At 44.6% G+C, this 17,758-nt stretch overlaps 1 protein-coding gene across 1 annotated transcript in view; it reads right to left on the minus strand.

The window, feature by feature from the left end:
• Positions 1-17,758, minus strand: part of ADAMTS15 (ADAM metallopeptidase with thrombospondin type 1 motif 15) — a 241,208-nt gene that overhangs the window by 52,831 nt on the left and 170,619 nt on the right. The window contains exons 5-6 of the mRNA XM_069614130.1: positions 13,892-14,069; positions 12,667-12,842 (exon numbers count right to left, since the gene is read on the minus strand). Of these exons, the coding sequence (XP_069470231.1) occupies positions 12,667-12,842; positions 13,892-14,069 (354 nt within the window). The remainder of the gene's footprint in view (positions 1-12,666; positions 12,843-13,891; positions 14,070-17,758) is intronic.

Raw genomic sequence — 17,758 nt, forward strand, 5'->3', positions numbered from 1 at the left:
TAACAAATCCACAGAAGCGGGCGCAGGAAGCGACGTGACCCACAGTGGCTGCTGGGAGCAGGACAAAAACCCACAGAAGGGCGCAGGATGAAACGTGGCACGCAGTGGCTGCTCCGAGCAGGACAAAAACCCACAGAAGCGCGCGCAGGAAGAGACATGGCCCGCAGTGGCTGCTGGGAGCAGGACACAAACCCACAGAAGCGGGCGCAGGAAGAGACGTGGCCTGCTGGGAGCAGGACACAAACCCACAGAAGCGGGTGTAGGAAGCGACGTGGCCCACAGTGACTGCTGGGAGAACGACAAAACCCAGTAGACACCGGCAAACCTCTGCAGCAAATCAATTCGACGTTTCCTGACTAAAACTATGTTCAGAGTCCTGTGGTACCACATGTAGAATTCCCCGCAAACTGCAGACCTGAGCCCTAGACAATCAAGCGGGTTCATTATTCGGATCGTGGTTGTTCAGCAGTGTTCTTAGAGTACCACACAACAGCACAGAGCGTTCAAGGTATTCTATTTCATAGTGTGTGGCGCCCAACTTGTTTTCACAGTAAAACTTCTCAAGCCCCTATTTTGTGGTGCGGTGCAAAGCTCTTCGAGTTCTTTTGTGTACTGTTGTGTATAAAGGGTCCAGGGTGTCTTCATGGTGGTGCGCACAGCCCTGAAGTCTTTATACAGTATTATGACCCTGTCCTACATAGACTTAAAGTTATTTAAACTGTACATATTGCTATAGTGTAAGGATGGGTCTTTTACTCTCCTGAGCCTAACCTCCGAACATGTGTTTCGTCTAGATGAATGCTTCTGGCCTTCAGAGACTGAAGGTGTTTTTACTTCTATAAAGAAAAGGGTGAAATGTGGCGTCTGAGAATGAGAATGCCTGTAAGGGTGAAAACAATTCTGGGAGGGGTCACAGCTCCTTTAATAGTAAAGCGAAAGCTCTGCAGGTGCCTAATCCCAGAACTGGATGAGAAAAACTGCAACCGTGAATGAATTCTTCTAACATCAAGAAAAAAGACATGTTTGGTACACCCAGTGCAAATAATGAACATACTATTTAAAATGCCTTCCTCGTGTCACATTTTCCTCAGCTGTACAAATTATGCAATTAGTAATTCAACGCTTTTTCTCTGTTGTGCACTTGCCAGAGGATTGTAGAAGTTTTGGTCCAATTGCTTAAAAATCTTAAACCCATGGGAAAAAAACACAATTTGGAAAACTCATTACATTTTTTTCCATCTGTGAAGATGGTCATAACTCGGTGAAAGTTTAAAATAACTAAGGCAACTTAGCACGCGCCATGATTTGGAGATGCGTGCCCACCTGTAGAGATGTCGCGAGAGCCCCGCTCTCGCGAGATCTCGCTCGCGCCCTTGGCTCCGCCCCCGCGCGCTACGCGCGCATTACGGGACGAGCTGAGGACACGGACAGCTGCGTCCTCCCGGCTCCTCCGAGCACGGGACAAAGTTAATGTTACAGCTGCACTGTTTCTCCTACTGCAGCCCAGCCCCAGTTGGCCACGTTGGCCTTAGTAATTCTGGACAGTATTTATGCAAGATCAGTTCCAGCTTATCAAGAAAATAAAGCCCTGGTGAAAACCCTGCCTGGCTCCTGTCGTCCTTCTAGTATTAATTTACAACATAAATTGGCGACGAGGATCACCACGAGAAACCGCGCAGAAACATGCAGGGAGCCACGCCGCCGCCACCCTTTCTGCAAACGCCAGGTAGGCCTGCCATTCCATGGCCACAATGGCAGCCCCTGTTCACGACGTACGTGGAGGCTATGGGTGGATCAGAATTTTCAGCGGTGAGACGCAGGGCCATGCTACTCAATGCCCTAGGGGTGGAAGGGCAAAGAATATTCGAGGGCCTTATCCCGATACTAGTGGATGACGACAATGATGATGTGTTTAAGGAGGCCGTTAGAAGAATCGTTAAGAGGTTCGCCAGCAAAGAGAACACAGTACTCCATAGAATAAGATTTTACACTCGAAAACAAGAACAGTCTGAACCCGTCGATGACTATGTCACGAAATTAAGGGAACTAGCAGCCCTGTGTAACTTCGGCACCAATGCGGAAAACCGCATATGCGACATGCTAGTCGTCCACACCAACAGTCGGAAAGTCCAAGATAAGTTCATCCTCGAAAAAGAGCTACAGTTAGCCGGTCAAGTGGCACAGCGAGTAGAGCGCTCGCTTTTGACATCCGTGCAGAGCCTGCTAACGCAGGTTCGAATCCCGGCGGGGCCAATCTCAGCCTTTCATCCTTCCGAGGTCGATAAATGAGCACCACACACCGTGGGTAAATAAGCAGCGCTCAGATACCTGAGGGTTTGTAGCGCTATATAAAACCCTAATTATTTATTATTATTATTATTTATTAAAAAGCCGTCGAAATCGCCAGAGCAGTCGAGGAAACAGCGGGAAGAAGGAAAGAGCTTACAGGGGCCCAAGTTCCCACCGAAATACAAGCGGTGGGATTCCGTCCAAGAAAGGAAAAGTTTGCACCAGACACGAGAGAAGCAAGAAACAGCAAGAAAGAACCCCTCAAGTGTCATAGGTGCACCAGCACCAAACACCTGGCATTTGACAGAGAGTGCCCAGCCAGAGACAAGGAGTGCTCCGTTTGCAAACGCATAGGACACTTCTCGATAGTGTGTCGATGGAGGAACAAGAAAGTTACAAGCCTCACCACGGAACACATAAGGGAAAGGGAATCCTCTTCAGATGAGGAGGGTAGACCCACAGTCATAATGGTGAACAGCACACGAGCCAGGAGAGAGAAGCCCCACTGCGTGATCAAAATCGATGGAAAAGAGACAAGGGTCATGGCTGATTCCGGGTCGGACCTCACCATCTTACCCCTTCAGACATACAAAGACATGCTGGGTAAAGAGAAAGTGGAAGTACTCACCACACGACACAAGCCCACAGTATTTGGGGGGGGCATCAGTCGAACTGCTAGGGTATATCAACGGCAAAGTCGAATTCAAAGGAAGAGAAACCATCACCAGAGTCTACTTCAGCCATGAAGGGCCTGCTGTTTTGGGCTGGGATGATCAAGACAAACTAAAAATCAGACTGGATCCCAGCACAGAAGATCAAGTTCTATCAGTCCATACGAGGAGCGAATCCGTCGTCAAGAGCGATTACCCAACACTTTTCTCTGAGGAGCCGGGGCACATTAAAAGTTTTGCTCACAAAATTGTGCTCAAAAGAAATGCCGTCCCTGTCAAGCACCGGGTGAGACCAGTACCGGCCACAGCAAGGGACACCCTTAGGCAAAGCTAGACAAAATGAAGAAGGAAGGAGTGATTGAGGAAATAGAAGCGTCCGAATGGTTGAGCCCAGTCGTCCTGATAAAGAAACCCCAATCACAGGAATTAAGGGTGTGCATAGACCTACGCAGCCTAAACTTAGAAGTCATCACGGACAATTACCCGCTCCCAAGCATAAACGAACTCATATTATTAATGAAGGAGGCAAAAATATTCTCAAAACTTGACATGAGAAATGCATATCATCAGATACAGCTCCACGAAGAATCGAAACCCCTTACGGCATTCATCACGCCTTTCGGCACGTTTCAATTCACCAAAATGCCTTTCGGTTTGTCATCTGCTGCATCGGCCTTTCAGCGCATGATGGACGTCCTACTAAGGAAAGTCAAAAATGTAGTATATTTCCAGGATGACATATTGGTTTATGCAAGGGACAAGCAGACGCACGACACCACCCTCAAAGTGGTTCTCAACAAACTACAAGAAGCAGGGGTGCGTTTACGTCACGAGAAATGTTCATTTGGAGTAAAAGAAGTTGAATATCTGGGGTACAAGATTTCGGAAAAGGGCATCAGCCCTAAACAAAATCTAATGCAAGCCATCACCAAAGCTCCTGAACCCACCACCAAAGAAGAGGTCAGGTCTTTTCTGGGATTGGCTGAGTACTATGCGAAATTCATACCAAAGTTTTCAGAAATCACTTCACGCCTACGTGATCTACTCAAAAAAGGGACAGAATTTTTGTGGAGTGAACCCCAGAAGAGGGCGATGGACACCATAAAGCAACACATCATGAAAGCTCCATGTCTTCAACCCTTTAACCCAGAGTGGGATACGGTCATTACCACTGACGCCAGTGCGTACGGACTAGGAGCAGTGCTAACGCAGAGGAGAGGGGACACCGAACATGTGGTGGCCTTTGCGTCGAAGGCACTATCGGTGGCGGAACAGAACTATTCCACCATTGAAAAGGAAATGCTAGCATGCGCATGGGCAGTCGAACATTTCAGAACATATGTGTGGGGCACAAAGTTCAAGCTGGTGACAGATCACAAGCCGCTCATCCACATGCTTAGTCCTGGAGGCACCAAAACATCCACTCCCAGACTAGCTCGCATTGCAGCGAAACTACAGGAATACACATTTGAAGTCCATCACATCTCTGGATGGAAAAACTCGCAAGCCGACTGCATGTCGAGATTGCCAGAAAACAAGGAAAGGGCTACCACATTCCTACACGGAGAATGCATCGTCGCATCCATCTCTGACATAAGGGCCCCAGACTACCTGGAACTCAGTGAGAGACACTGGGAAGAAGAAGACGTGAATGACCCAACCATGGCCAAGATGCGCAAATGGATCAAAGAAGGGTGGCCAAATGAGAAAATGCTGCCGGAAGGCATGAGACCATATTGGAAGGTGCAAGATGAGTTGTCGGAAACGGAGGGGATAATCATGAAAATGGATCAAATCATCCCCCCCACAGGAATGAGGCGCACCATTCTCTGCAGGGCCCATGCAGGACACCTCGGGAACACGATGACCCGCCGCAGGGTGAGAGAAGCTTACTGGTGGCCGTCTATGGACCATGAAATACGCGCCATGATTGAGCGCTGCCATGAATGCCTAAACAGTGACAAAAGACTGAAGGTTCGACAAGCACCCCTCATACCCACGGAGATACCAGAAGCAGTATGGTCCAAAGTGGGCATAGACTTCATAGGGCCCCTGGAAGCGATGGGAACGGAACACAAATACGGCATAGTGCTGGTCGACTATCTATCCAAGTGGGTGGAAGCCGAGTTCGTCCCGAACATAACCACAGAGACGGTCATACAGGTGCTCACTGAGATATTCCAAAGGGAAGGCCTCCCCAAAGAAGTCGTCACAGACAATGGAGTGCAACTAGTTTCAAAAGACATGGAAGCATTTTTAAGGAAGAACCACATCAAACAAAAGAAGGCGGCTTTGTATCACCCCCAAACAAATGGACTCGTGGAGAGGGCGAACAGGTTCATAAAAGGGGCCATCCAACTGGCAACAGCGTCGGGAATGGACCCCCTCAAAACCACCAAAGAAGCCATAGCGGCCCACAGGCTCACACCAAATGGAATTACTCAAATATCCCCGTTCAAAATGTTGAGAGGGAGGAGTGCGGCATCCACCCTCATTCCACCTTGGCTGGCGAAAGTAAGGGAAGATGAAGCTGTTAACATGACAGAAGTGGTATGGCGCATGGAGAGAAACAAGACACGCATGAAATCGTGGAGTGATGAAAGAAGAAGGACGAAGAAAGCGCCCAACATAGAAGAAGGAGACTGGGTCAAAATCAAACTGCCAAGAAAGGACCTAGCCACGGGATCCCGCTATAGTCGGCCCATAAAGGTAACTCACAGAGGAACAAATCATGTCCGCACAGAAGACGGGCGCACGTGGAACTTTGAAAGGGTGGCATTATACCAGCGAAGGCAAGAAGAAGCGATAACCCCGGGGACACCCCACTTAGAGACTGAAAGAGAGGACCGGAGAAACGAGGAACGAGAACCAGAAGGAAGCGATGGAGAAAGAGATGAGACCGAAACAGAACGAGAAGAACCCAATGTGAGTCCAGAACCGGATCAGCAGAGACCATGCTCTGCAACCAGTGAGAGGCCCCGAAGGGAGCACAGAAGACCGGTGAGATACAATGACTATGTGTTACAGTGAACCCGTTCCGTATTGGAAAAGGGGAGGTGTGTAGAGATGTCGCGAGAGCCCCGCTCTCGCGAGATCTCGCTCGCGCCCTTGGCTCCGCCCCCGCGCGCTACGCGCGCATTACGGGACGAGCTGAGGACACAGACAGCTGCATCCTCCCGGCTCCTCCGAGCATGGGACAAAGTTAATGTTACAGCTGCACTGTTTCTCCTACTGCAGCCCAGCCCCAGTTGGCCACGTTGGCCTTAGTAATTCTGGACAGTATTTATGCAAGATCAGTTCCAGCTTATCAAGAAAATAAAGCCCTGGTGAAAACCCTGCCTGGCTCCTGTCGTCCTTCTAGTATTAATTTACAACACCACCCTAACCCAAAAATTAGCTTCTGTGTTGCCCCCAATGCTGTCAGTAAAAAAAACGTGCTTTTATAATAATACTGGCCATATATATATACATATATATACATAGCGCCGCCCACACTCAGAACAGCCTTTCCGTGCGTGTTAAGACCCTGTACTATTACACTGCTTATTGTAGTCCAAGTGGCAGCCATTGGGGGACAAGAGCTTAGAAGAAGCCCCCGTTGAGCTCGGAGGACCTGAAACAGGGGGAAACGGGGCCGTTCCAGGGTTCGAGCTAACAGGCTAGTAACTATCTAAGATAAAAGGGAGCTACGGGGATGAACACTGTCAGCGACCTTGGCCCCAGGTCACCAAATTTAAAATGAAAGCTTGGTGTTTCAGTTTCTATCAGCCTGCGCTCACATTAAGATTCCGATATTGAAGATTAATTCCACCAGAGATTTCCAAGACTAATGACCCGCACAATTCCGGATTGTTTCACAAATCATTGGCATTTACTTGGTAAAAAACGTATAATCAATGGAAGGATCAACACGTGTTTCAACCAATGAAGGCCCTCCTCAGGGCTGTCAAGATTATACAAAGTGTAATGCATACAGAGTAAAGTAAAATGTACAAATGTATACACCAAAAAAAAAGATCATCAAATTGGCGAATATGTAACCATAAAATACCACAATTCAAATATATAGTCAAATGAAAGGGGATTTAAACAGGTGTCATAAAAAAAGAAAAAAATAATTTTAGATTAGAGTCATTCATTAAACACATGAATGTAAAAAATTATTGCAAAGGAGAAAATAAATTGGAGCAGACAAAAAATAAAATAAAATAAAACCAAGAAAAGAAACACAAATTATCAATTTTAGCAAAGAACGAGTTGTTTGTAGCACTCCGCATCACTTACCCCATTTCTTCCGGTATGTACATATGCTCTGTGGACAACTTGTCCATATTCTAACCATATCTCCGTGAAGTGAATTAATCTTGTTCCTGACCTAGTCCCACACAATTAAAATAAATGTCCAATAATAAAGAACATACCACAAATAAAACAATTACACCATAGCCAGTCTTGGCAGCAGAGTGCTGGAGAGAATATAGTCACTCTTCCGATGGGTGTGTCGATGCAACTAAAAACCGACCCAAGACACCATTGTGCATGGACATGTAGAGTACACCAACTGCTTACCAGCGGACTGAGCATAATGTGGTCCTGAATTAGGACATAAAGAGCTAAACCAACTTCTAAAGAGGCAGAAACCAAAACATCATAAATGAAACCCTGATAGTGCCAAGTAACAAGGCAGTCACCTACTCCAAATGATACCTACATATACAGTCTTTATATACAGTACAACATAAAGCCTTACGCTGTGGGTATATACCTACCAATGCAGTCATTATATACAGTACAACATAAAGCCTTACGCTCTGGGTATATACCTACCAATGCAGTCATTATATCCAGTACAACATAAAGCCTTACCCTCTGGGTATATACCTACCAACACAGTCATTATATACAGTACAACATAAAGCCTTACCCTCTGGGTATATACCTACCAACACAGTCATTATATACAGTACAACATAAAGCCTTACGCTGTGGGTATATACCTACCAATGCAGTCATTATATCCAGTACAACATAAAGCCTTACGCTCTGGGTATATACCTACCAATACAGTCATTATATCCAGTACAACATAAAGCCTTACCCTCTGGGTATATACCTACCAACACAGTCATTATATACAGTACAACATAAAGCCTTACACTCTGGGTATATACCTACCAATACATTCATTATATCCAGTACAACATAAAGCCTTACGCTCTTGGTATATACCTACCAATACAGTCATTATATACAGTACAACATAAAGCCTTACACTCTGGGTATATACCTTAAATGAAACAAGAACAAGGTGTGCAGGTAATTACATTATCGATCCTAACAAGTGAAGCACAACTCTCAATCACTCAATCACTACCATATATTGATTCTAAGCAAAACTCACCAATGAGACCTGGATTCAAAATAGAAGATTTAAAACCAATGGCAAAATCCAGCGAACCTTGACATAGGTTTCCAAGGAGATCCTCAAACAGTTCCATTCATAAAGAACTCCACCACAGAGAAATAAAATCGAACAAGCTCACCTAGATGAACTGGTGGATTAAGACCCATGGCCCAGCTGGGCAGCAAACAGCGTCCCACGTGTGTGCATATGTCATTTTGAAAATCTACCTTTATATACCCAAAACATGACATCACACGCAAACGTGTGACATCACTGATATCTCGTGTGTGCAATCCAAAACAGGCCTGTTATACAGAGGTACACTTTTCTTGATATCGCAATAGATGAAATCTTGTTGGCACAACATATTTGAGAGAATTAAAGGACTCCACAGTGCGTCTTTCTAATAACAACATATTGCTCAATGTAAAAAACACAACATCTAACTCCCCTCCAGCACACTGTCCAAACACTGGTTACGGATGAAGGTGGAACATCGGAATAATGTCTAAGTCGGATTGCCACATTCTAAATAAATGTATTACAAGGTGTCTAAACAATTCTTTCCTAGTGAGATGCACACTTGAAAGTAAGGGATTAGCAGTGGGAGCGACATCCAGCCCCACACTAGCCAACCTAAGAATGGGAGAATTTGAACCAACCTATGCATTAGCACCTAGCACAGGTGATTCAAAAAAGCATATTTTGCTTTGGAAAAGGTTTATTGATGACATGTATGTAATCTGGACTGGCAACATCCATGACCTGCACAATTTCACGGAGAAGCTGAATAGCAGTCCTTTTCAAATAGAGCTTGCAGGTCACACGACATTGCAACAGCCATTTCAAAATCGAAGGCAACTGATAGAAGTACATTAATAACACCCAAAGGTAAGTCTGCCACTGAAAGGAATGAACCGGTTCAATTTATTACCAAATTTCCAGCGCATTATCAGCAGGTTTATAACATACCGGGAGCACTGGAATGTTCTACGTTTGGACAAGGATCTTAAGAACTACATTGAGGAGTGACTCGCACCTGTCCTCACTAAGGCAAAGAGTTTAGGGAATCTGATGAGTCCCAGTTCTTTTACTCGTCCATCCTCCAGTGCCCCTGGTGATTGGTTACTGAGGCCTACCTGTTTCTTTAAGGGAATCTGATGAGTCCCAGTTCTTTTACTCGTCCATCCTCCAGTGCCCCTGGTGATTGGTTACTGAGGCCTACCTGTTTCTTTAAGGGAATCTGATGAGTCCCAGTTCTTTTACTCGTCCAGCCTCCAGTGCCCCTGGTGATTGGTTACTGAGGCCTACCTGTTTCTTTAAGGGAATCTGATGAGTCCCAGTTCTTTTACTCGTCCATCTTCCAGTCCCCTGGTGATTGGTTACTGAGGCTTACCTGTTTCTTTAAGGGAATCTAATGAGTCCCAGTTCTTTTACTCGTCCATCCTCCAGTGCCCCTGGTGATTGGTTACTGAGGCCTACCTGTTTCGTTAAGGGAATCTGATGAGTACCAGTTCTTTTACTCGTCCATCCTCCAGTGCCCCTGGTGATTGGTTACTGAGGCCTACCTGTTTCTTTAAGGGAATCTGATGAGTCCCAGTTCTTTTACTCGTCCATCCTCCAGTGCCCCTGGTGATTGGTTACTGAGGCCTACCTGTTTCTTTAAGGGAATCTGATGAGTCCCAGTTCTTTTACTCGTCCATCCTCCAGTGCCCCTGGTGATTGGTTACTGAGGCCTACCTGTTTCTTTAAGGGAATCTGATGAGTCCGAGTTCTTTTACTCTTCCATCCTCCAGTGCCCCTGGTGATTGGTTACTGAGGCCTACCTGTTTCTTTAAATGTAGCACATGCAGCATTTGGAACTTTGCATACAACAAGATCACACACTATGAAACTTACACTAACAAAATGATATGCATACAAGGGTTACTGAACTGTAGATCTACATATGCTGTCTTTTGCATTGTGTGTGTCTGTACTAAACGTGAATTAAGATTTAGAATTCGAGAAAAACATGTATATGCTATAAAGACCAGTAATATTCAATATCCGTTGCTGAATCATTGGCTCTGTGAGCATCTGCTCAAGATGGAAAATTCATCCAGTTTGTCGAATTAGGAAGTTTCATCTGGAACTGAGATCTGATATTAGCAAATCTGCAATTAGGCAAAAAGAGGCTAGATTTATCTTTGAACTAAACGCAAGTAGAGATGGCCTCAACGCTGACAATGAACTGCGTGTATTTATTAATGTGTAATCTTACAAGTAAACTGATGTTTCATTACCACTTGACCATTCCCATTTTGCTTGTTTTATATGTATATAACAATACAGATTCTGATGTTATATGGATTAACAATCGACAGTGTATATAGGCTGCTGCAAGAGTTGTCAGGCACAACAAACGAACCCACGCATCACACACTTCAGAAATGTTCTGAAGCCTTGATTCGATCCCGTTCGGACAGCTGTACGATACAAATTAATCAATCTTCAATAAAAAATCAATCTGATTAATCTTCTATTAAGATAACTGCCTTTGTTGTTTGGGACAGTACCATATACTCAACCTCGCATCACACATTTTAACAATGCTCTGTTTATCTTCTATTTAGACAGATCTGCGTGATTCTAGCCAGAAAGCATGTTTACTATTTGAACCTGGACAGTGAACACTGTCATAGTTAGTAGAATGCAAATGCAATTGTATACAAGGGCCTTTTGAACAATACTAGGCAACAACCATAATTTGGTTCAATTCAACGCAATCCATCATTAATATAGCTTGGTTTACTCAACCATCTATTCGCGCAGTTTTCAGAAATTGTATTGAGAAGACCGCTGTAATTTATAGGAGACAAGCTGTTTTTTTATTTGAAGCCTCTTTATGCAACTATATCCAGTGCTCCCAATATGTTTCAATTCACTATCAACTACCTGTGTTAACATGGCAAATGTTTATTTCACAGTTTCAGGTCTGCATATATCCACTCATGGGCAGCCCGATCGGGTCCGTTATCAGTTTCATTTCATGCAGATTCACCCATTATGGTCCGACACAGCAATGCAGTCCTCGTTCTTTATCGCACAGTCCGAAGATACATAATTAATGCTATACAGCATGGAGTCTGGCTATCAGACCTGATCTCATGCGCAGTGAAACTCTAGAGTTGTAGCAGAGCCCTCATTGTAGGTAAGGCTCTTTGTCGTTTTTCGTTATTCCGCTCCATGCACCCACGAAGACAAATGTTTACACGCAATGTTTACATTGAAATATGACTGCAATTATTTTATTTATTTTCATGCAGGGATCAGTGTCTGCTGGCTATATCACAAGCCACTGCCTTTACTACATATAATCCGAGCACTGGTCAATTTCCAGTGCTTCATTTCAATGGAGTCGTGAGTAATTGTATAATTTATTCACATAATGGATCAGCCATCTCACTGTCATCTACATGAATCCAAATCACTAATCAGGCCTATAATGGTTGTTTAATGTTCACACCATTTTTTTGTTAGCCTTGTTGAAGAGCTCCTCTCGAAACACGTTTTGGCTACTTTGTTAAAATTCTTGAGACCAGGCTACTTTGTTAAAATTCTTTGATCTTTTTTCGAAAATATAAATTTTAGTAATTTGTGAGTAACACTGTAAAACTTCTTGTGATAATCTTGCCAATAATCTTTTTTTATGTACTTCAATTTACATGGGTGCAAGAGCCCAACACACTTTATGTGTTTACAAGAAGTTTGTTTATTTATTTACATTTTTTGAGAGGCGCACCTTGAAACTGAATATCTGTTTAATGCAATTATTTTATGGTTATATTTACACCAATTTTCTGATCTATTTTTTGGTTTATACTTGTATAATTTTTACTTTACTCTGTATGCATTCCACTTTGTATGATCTTGACAGCCCTGAGGAGGGCCTTCATTGGTTGAAACACGTGTTGATCCTTTCATTGATTATACGTTTCTACCAAATAAATGCTAATGATTTGTGGAACTATCCGGAATTGGATGGGTCACGAGTCTTGGAACTCTCTGGTGGAATTGGTCTTCAATATTTTAATTTGAGCACAGGTTGATAGAAACTAAAACACCAAGCTGAGCTGGGCGGACCATTGGCCTATTTTGACCTTAAAAAATGAAAATATTGAATTAGAAAACATCTGTATTCTAGCATGCTCCAGAACAGCCTCGTCTCTCTGGTTGGCCACCACCAGCGTTGTTAACACTTAGACACAGTAATGCATATATACCACCAAAGGGGCATCACGCCAGGCCCTACTGCCTCACCTTAGGTGCCAGGACGTAGAAATAGCCGGTCCCGTTGGCTCTGCAGATGAGCTTGCATTTGTCCCTTGGTGACACACCGGAATACTTGGGCACCCAGCCAACCGAGGGGGTCAGCCGGTTGGTGCTGGAGTTATGGCCATTGAAGAACTCACACTGCTCCTCCCGGAAGCTCTTCCCTGGTGGAAATATCAGAATGAAAACATGACATGAGAATTCAAGAAATCTGTCAACGAAATGGACACATCTTTGTCTAAGTCAAATCTCAGACATATACACATTTGTTTTTCTGGCCAATCCTCAACGTCAGTCCCTTTTGAGGAATTTTGTAACTTTTCTTTGTCATCATAATAAGTCTCCTTATACTTAAGAGCACAGAATGTCTATAGACCAGGAGGAAGGATTGCCCCCTTTGCCGACTTTCCACCATGCAATCTATACTTTTAGTTACTGCCCAGTTCAGCATCCAACGTTCCTAACGGCACGAGCAAAGCAAGGGCTTTACCAGGGGTGGAAAGCGATTACCAGACAAGACAGCCCTCCGGGGAGGGTATTAAAGCTGTTAGCACCTGGGGTCTCTGTCGGGGGTAAACAATCATTTAATTCTTTTTAAAGGAAATGTGCACCACGTGTGCTCAATTTCCTTAAAAAAAACTACAAAACAAAATGGTTGGCGACAGAAGCAGGATATGGATGGAAGTCCCTCTTCTATTTGTATTACGAGGGGACGTGGCATGATAGCAGGGAAAACATCAGAGGTCAGGTGAGGGGGTATGGAGAGGTGCATGGGAGTCACAGAGAGGTTGGAGGGGCAGAGAAGTATGGACACCGCAGGTGGGTAGCCGGGACAGAGGAATTCAGGACCAAGGTCAACAGCTGAGAAAAGATGGCGGCTCAGGGCAGTGGTGCCTGAGCAAGGGATAGAACACAGGTTTATCCCAGCAGATTTAGCCCACATTCCTAGTCTCCTGATTAGCCGTATGCTCTCCCCCATGTGTTAATCTTCAGTATGCAACGGTACACAACAGACTAAGGTCTTCTCGTCACTATCATGTCTTATTTTTCATTGCAATATATTGTGTTTACTGTGTAGTAACAAGCTTAAACATTTTGATGCAGTGTTCAGTCTCATCCTTTCTGTCTCACGCCATGCCACCCACTTCCCATGCCCTTCACTGTAAGTCCCTCTGGGCCTGCATCTGTCATGGTTGCGCACAGGGCTCCTCACCCGAGTCTGCACAGTGCTCCAGTCCACAAGAGCGGTACTTCACACGGAGACCCTCACAGTATTTGCCTCCACTAGCGGGTGGTGGGTTGTTGCATTCCCGCTTGGCCAGTTGGACGCCACCACCGCAGGTTCGAGAGCACTGCCCATAAGGGCTCCACTTGCCCCAGTTACCGTCCATCTGCGGAAAAGAGAATCAGAGAAACACACAATGAGGTGTCAGGTCATCGCGCATTGAGCCAATGGGATGCTTTGTACAGACTGAGGTGATAGGTTAACACTACAGCGAGACACCTTTGACGTAGGGTAGGGTCAGTCTGGCACCAATGGAACACTACGGCTTCTGAAATTGCCCCTGCATTTTGACAGCAAACAATGACAGAGCTTCTCCTGAAAGGTAACTCATATCCAAACATCTAAGCTTATTTAAAAAAAGAATAATGTAGAAAACACAAAGCATATAAAATGGCAAAAACACAACAAGGATCCATGCACATCCTGCTATCATTGCAAAACACCTACTTTCCCCCATAACAAATTAAAACCGAGACATTTAGGAGGCTCGGTATGGGGAAATGCTTTAGAAAAAGCAATCGAAAATATCAAAACATACAAGGTACACCCTGGAAAAACATGAGTGTCAGCCATTAGTACCGGGTCTTGGGGGTGGTCAAAGTGGGGTCCCTGAAGCTAGATATAGCCACAGTGGCAATAAAGAGCCCATGGAAGGTGGACATTGGGCTGACTGAGTATTAGGTTCTGGCCTGGCTCTCCCATGGCTGCTTCACAAATACCTGAAAGTTTCTACTTCGATTCGAAAAGGGAAATGAAATGTGAAGAGGCCGATGTACACGTCATTTCTAGTGCCCGCCCCTCACCTCCGTCATACTGGAAGAACAGCAAGAGAGCATTGTGTGTGACACCAGGTATCGTCCCGATTCCGCATCAAAGATATGAAAGACGTTATGCACTCAGACAACCCTATTGAATGTACTCTCACACTAATGTGGTGGAAGGATGTCTACATACACCACTGAACATAGAAGTGCTATAAGTGAAATCAGAGCAGAGTAAAGTGGCATCACGAAGAGAAGATACTAGGACGGAGTGAAATGACATACAAGTACTCAAAGAAAGAAGATGTAATTGAAGTGACAAGGGAAACATGTGTGCAAATGCAAAGAAATCAAATACACTAAAGGATAAGTAAGAGGCGAATCAGCAAATGTCTATATACAGAAATGCAAGGTAGATGAGACATATCGAAGCTTGCTGCACGAGAAAATATAATGCAAGTAAAGCGGCCATGATGGAAAGATGGACGTCGGTTTCATATAATAGTGAGGTAAGAAGTCTTGAAGGGAGAGACCAGAACTGCAGAGCTGACAGGCGCTGAAAAACAGCTTCATGCGAGGAACAAAGAATGTCTGTTTGGCTTGGGATCAAAGATGCCACATCAAGAGGCACCTGCAAGGCATAAGGGGAGTCAAAGATGATAAGCTACATACGCATGAATATTTCTCTTAGATTAAGTGAAGGAGAAAACATTTGTAAGTGCCAAGTATTGGACAATTAAAGATGCAGATGGAAGACAGAGCAACCAAGTCTCCAGAGGCCAAGAGGAGTAATAGCACCCAGTATAATTGAATCAAATAGCACTAAATAGAAGGACAGAATTGACAAAATCGTGGTCTCCTCACATGTGGTGCAAGACTCGAAAACAAGACCTATTCATTAAGCTCCAACTGAAGATAGTGATGTACCTGCACTCCCTCAAAGGTCCCAAGGAAAAGAACAGTCAGCAAATTCAACTTTAGAGAAGAAGCCTTGCTTTAGGGCCTAACAGATGAGAGATGGTAGAGTAATTGATCAAAGTGGGCAGTGGTCTGACGTTGTTCCCCACACCTGGGTTTTGTTTTGCTTAGGTGCTGCTAACGAGTCGAATGTACATGGTTGGGAGAGAATGCCAACCAATCATGAGGGCCTATGTAGTAGTGCACTATACATTGTTGCAGAAGCCAATCCGTTGCTGTTATTCTGGTATTAATCTGTATTATACGTACTAAGATGTAGTTCAAGGTGTGCCTATTTGATAGGGAGCAGCCAATTATGTTACTAAAACCTAAATAAAATATAGGTATATATGTCCCCTTGACCAATCCCTCCTTTCAATAGGTTTTTACTGTTTGCGTTGTAGGATGAGGTCATAGCTGACATACCTCAAGGTACAAAGCCTTTATATAATCGAAATGTAGATGAGAGTGAGTGAGCTGCAATCTGTTTGCTCACCAGGTTTCCCTACTTTATTTGAGCTGATAATAAAGTAGTACTTTGCTATATTCTTTAAGTTTGATATGATAGGTTATTTATAACGCGCTTAATACCCAGAGGTTTCAAAGCATGGACCCGGGGATTGAACCTGTGGTGCTCCGTGTCATCTTGCTTCCAAGGCAAGCACGTTGCCCCTGAGCTATCCTCCCAAGTGTATGTCAGATTATTTGTGTCTGAGATCATTTATTGTTAATTCCATCTGGCACTTGGAACGCTCCTTGCTCTGGAGGTTCTTCTGATTTTTCATTGTACAGAAATGGCATTTTGAGAGAAGTTCAAGTAGTAACTTGCACACTTGCCTCATCTGTATTCCAATGCATTTCCTTGTGGTAGGAACTCCTGCAGAAGGTGTCTGATGTAAAGTAGTTTTTTTAATGGACGTTTCCATCCATCCAACCTCTGCAACTCCAAACTGTGATGGAAAACAGACAGTTTTTTCCTATGAGCTCTGTATATCACCTTGTTGGTGCCCGAACCCCAGCTCAGCCGGGAAGAGCCAACTCACTTGGCCCATGAATTGTGTCTCAGCACACTGACTGCAGCGGGGTGATGGCCATCACTCAAGCTGTCCATTCTTCGGCTCTGGCGTGTGCTGTTGCTCCTCAGCAATGCTTAGCCGCACCAGCCGCTAGCAGCGGCTGAAGATCCTGGGCAGAGCCGAGTCGTCATCTCTGGAGAAGATCCTGCATCTGCTGCAGAATTTCTTGCTTTAGTTCTTCCTAACAATCGTTCAGTAACATTTGGAAAAAAAATGCAGCTCCGGGTCAAAGGAGTGATCCACTTTTGAACTATCGAGTAAATTAAATATGGGTCAAGATTTCAAATCCATATCTCATGTAGGTCATTAGGACTTTCAGTGAGATAAATCGGATAAGTCACTGGTATGGCTCCACTTGGTTTAGTCCACCGTGCACTTCCTGGTCAATCCCTGGACCATCATTCTAAGCTATAAGGGCAGCTGGCTGCTGGGTGCTTCCCACTCTGGTTTCCTGCCTAGGTTTTGGACAACGGAAAGCCAAAGGGGAGGGATCTTGGATCCCGGATGGACCAATGGTCCCTGGCTAACCTTCTCCTGGAAGAACAGATCTGATTGCGCATGTCACGTGTGAGCGTATAGTTCTCTTCTTCATTCAACGCTTCAGCCTGCCATACATTGGCTTCAAGCAAATGAGGTGGCAATACCAGTACAGACATTTCCTGTAATCTGTAGGCACCTCAATTATCATATATATACATTTTTGTCAGGAGAACGATGGACAACAGCACAAATACTGTCACTTCAAGGTCAACCATAAGTGAGAAATCAAAGGGTGCAGTCTAGCATTAATCCTCAATGACCGGAGTCCTCAATAACCCCAGAACTGTCTGACTGCTCCATCTCTCTCCATCTGACACTACACGCACAGCGAGCACCTTAGCAGGCGACAGCACTATTCCTAATAATGCTGCATTAGCCTTGATGCGGCGATGTCACTGCTCACCTCTTGGGACTTATCATAGCTATACACGCTCTCTCCCATGACAGTGGTCAACACAGTG

Source organism: Ambystoma mexicanum, chromosome 9 (genome assembly GCF_040938575.1).
Source record: "Ambystoma mexicanum isolate Mex_15411 chromosome 9, UKY_AmexF1_1, whole genome shotgun sequence".
Lineage (NCBI taxonomy): Eukaryota > Metazoa > Chordata > Amphibia > Caudata > Ambystomatidae > Ambystoma > Ambystoma mexicanum.